Source organism: Fulmarus glacialis, unplaced genomic scaffold (assembly GCF_000690835.1).
Source record: "Fulmarus glacialis isolate BGI_N327 unplaced genomic scaffold, ASM69083v1 scaffold28101, whole genome shotgun sequence".
In the NCBI taxonomy this organism is placed as follows: domain Eukaryota; kingdom Metazoa; phylum Chordata; class Aves; order Procellariiformes; family Procellariidae; genus Fulmarus; species Fulmarus glacialis.
Genome location: NW_009191298.1, coordinates 2,604 through 3,780, shown reverse-complemented (window position 1 = coordinate 3,780; position 1,177 = coordinate 2,604). Strand labels below are relative to the sequence as shown.

The window sequence follows — 1,177 nt, the reverse complement described above, 5'->3', positions numbered from 1 at the left end:
GTTTTGCAGCAGCCCCCCTGCCCGGGCCAGGGTGCCCGCACACCCTCAACTCCGGGGTGCCACGGGGAAGCCCGTCTCAGGCATGGGCAGGATTTGGCCCTAAGTGAGACATTCTGCACTCAGGAACATGTATTTGCATGCGCTGCACAGGCAGGGAAAACACTTAAAGCACTTTGAAACGTGGCAGCGGCGAAACCCGTTCATTACCTAAGAGGCTTCACTCTGGCTGGTCTTAGTTTTCCTCGGCCTGTGCATCGATCCTGCTCTGCTCACGCTGGCTATAAATCGGTGTTTATGTTGGTGCAGTCCCTGATTTGCACCACTGTGAGCAGGGGAGAATCAGGCACTTGGTGAAAGGGCAGAAAATAACTGGGCTGTGCTGGGGCTCAGCCCCAGCCCCGCACAGGGACAGAAACTTTTCAGAGGGACATTTTTCAGAGCCCTGGAAAGCAAAGGGATTCTGCTCCAGTTAAAAGTGTCTTATCTTTCTTGCAAGCATGAATGGGGGAGAAAATAACTGAGCCATGTGCTGCCACTGCTGCTGCGAGCCCCAGACACAGTGGGAGCCTGGGGACATTTGCTGCTAAAATAATTCCTTGTCCTGATGACTGCAGCGTGCTGCCAGGAGAAAGCATCAGCTGCATATTAAAGGGGATGAAGGATTTCAATTTATCTGAAATGGCCCCAGTTGCTTCTTGGAGTATTTTAAGATTTAAAAATAAAAACAAATTTCCAGTTTAAAAATGAGGCCTGGGATGTCTTCTTTCCTCCGTGCTGCATAAAGCTCCAAATGTGCCATATGCGAAATGATTTGGAAGCAGCAGAAAGTCCGGGAGCTGCCGGCCTCCAGCCCAGCTCCCCGGGTGAGATCTGGGGATGGTGATGACGGGTTCCATCCCAGCTGAAAGCATCACCCGCCTCCTTTGCATCCAGAGGATTGGATCCGCATTGCCCTGTGTCCAAGGGTGCTGGGCGTGCAGGCTCAGGCCTGAGCCCTGACCGGTGCCACAGGAGGCAGCTCCACTCCAGGCAGTGCAGGATTGATCCTGTCAGGATCAATCTCTGTTTGCTGTAGGGCATGAGCTGCGGGCTCTGCCTGCAGCACAGGGACCCGCGGCTGCAGTGGGTGACCCGCACCCTCGAGGAGGGGGCAGGCCCGTCGCCCCGCTCTGCCCCC

At 55.1% G+C, this 1,177-nt stretch overlaps 1 protein-coding gene across 1 annotated transcript in view; it reads left to right on the top strand.

The window, feature by feature from the left end:
- Window positions 1–806: 806 nt before the first annotated feature.
- Window positions 807–1,177, top strand: part of LOC104083238 (peptidyl-prolyl cis-trans isomerase FKBP10-like) — a gene marked incomplete at its 3' end in the record, with an annotated part of 2,628 nt that continues 2,257 nt past the window's right edge. The window contains exons 1-2 of the mRNA XM_009586654.1: window positions 807–863; window positions 1,076–1,154. Coding sequence (XP_009584949.1) covers window positions 807–863; window positions 1,076–1,154 — 136 coding nt within the window. The remainder of the gene's footprint in view (window positions 864–1,075; window positions 1,155–1,177) is intronic.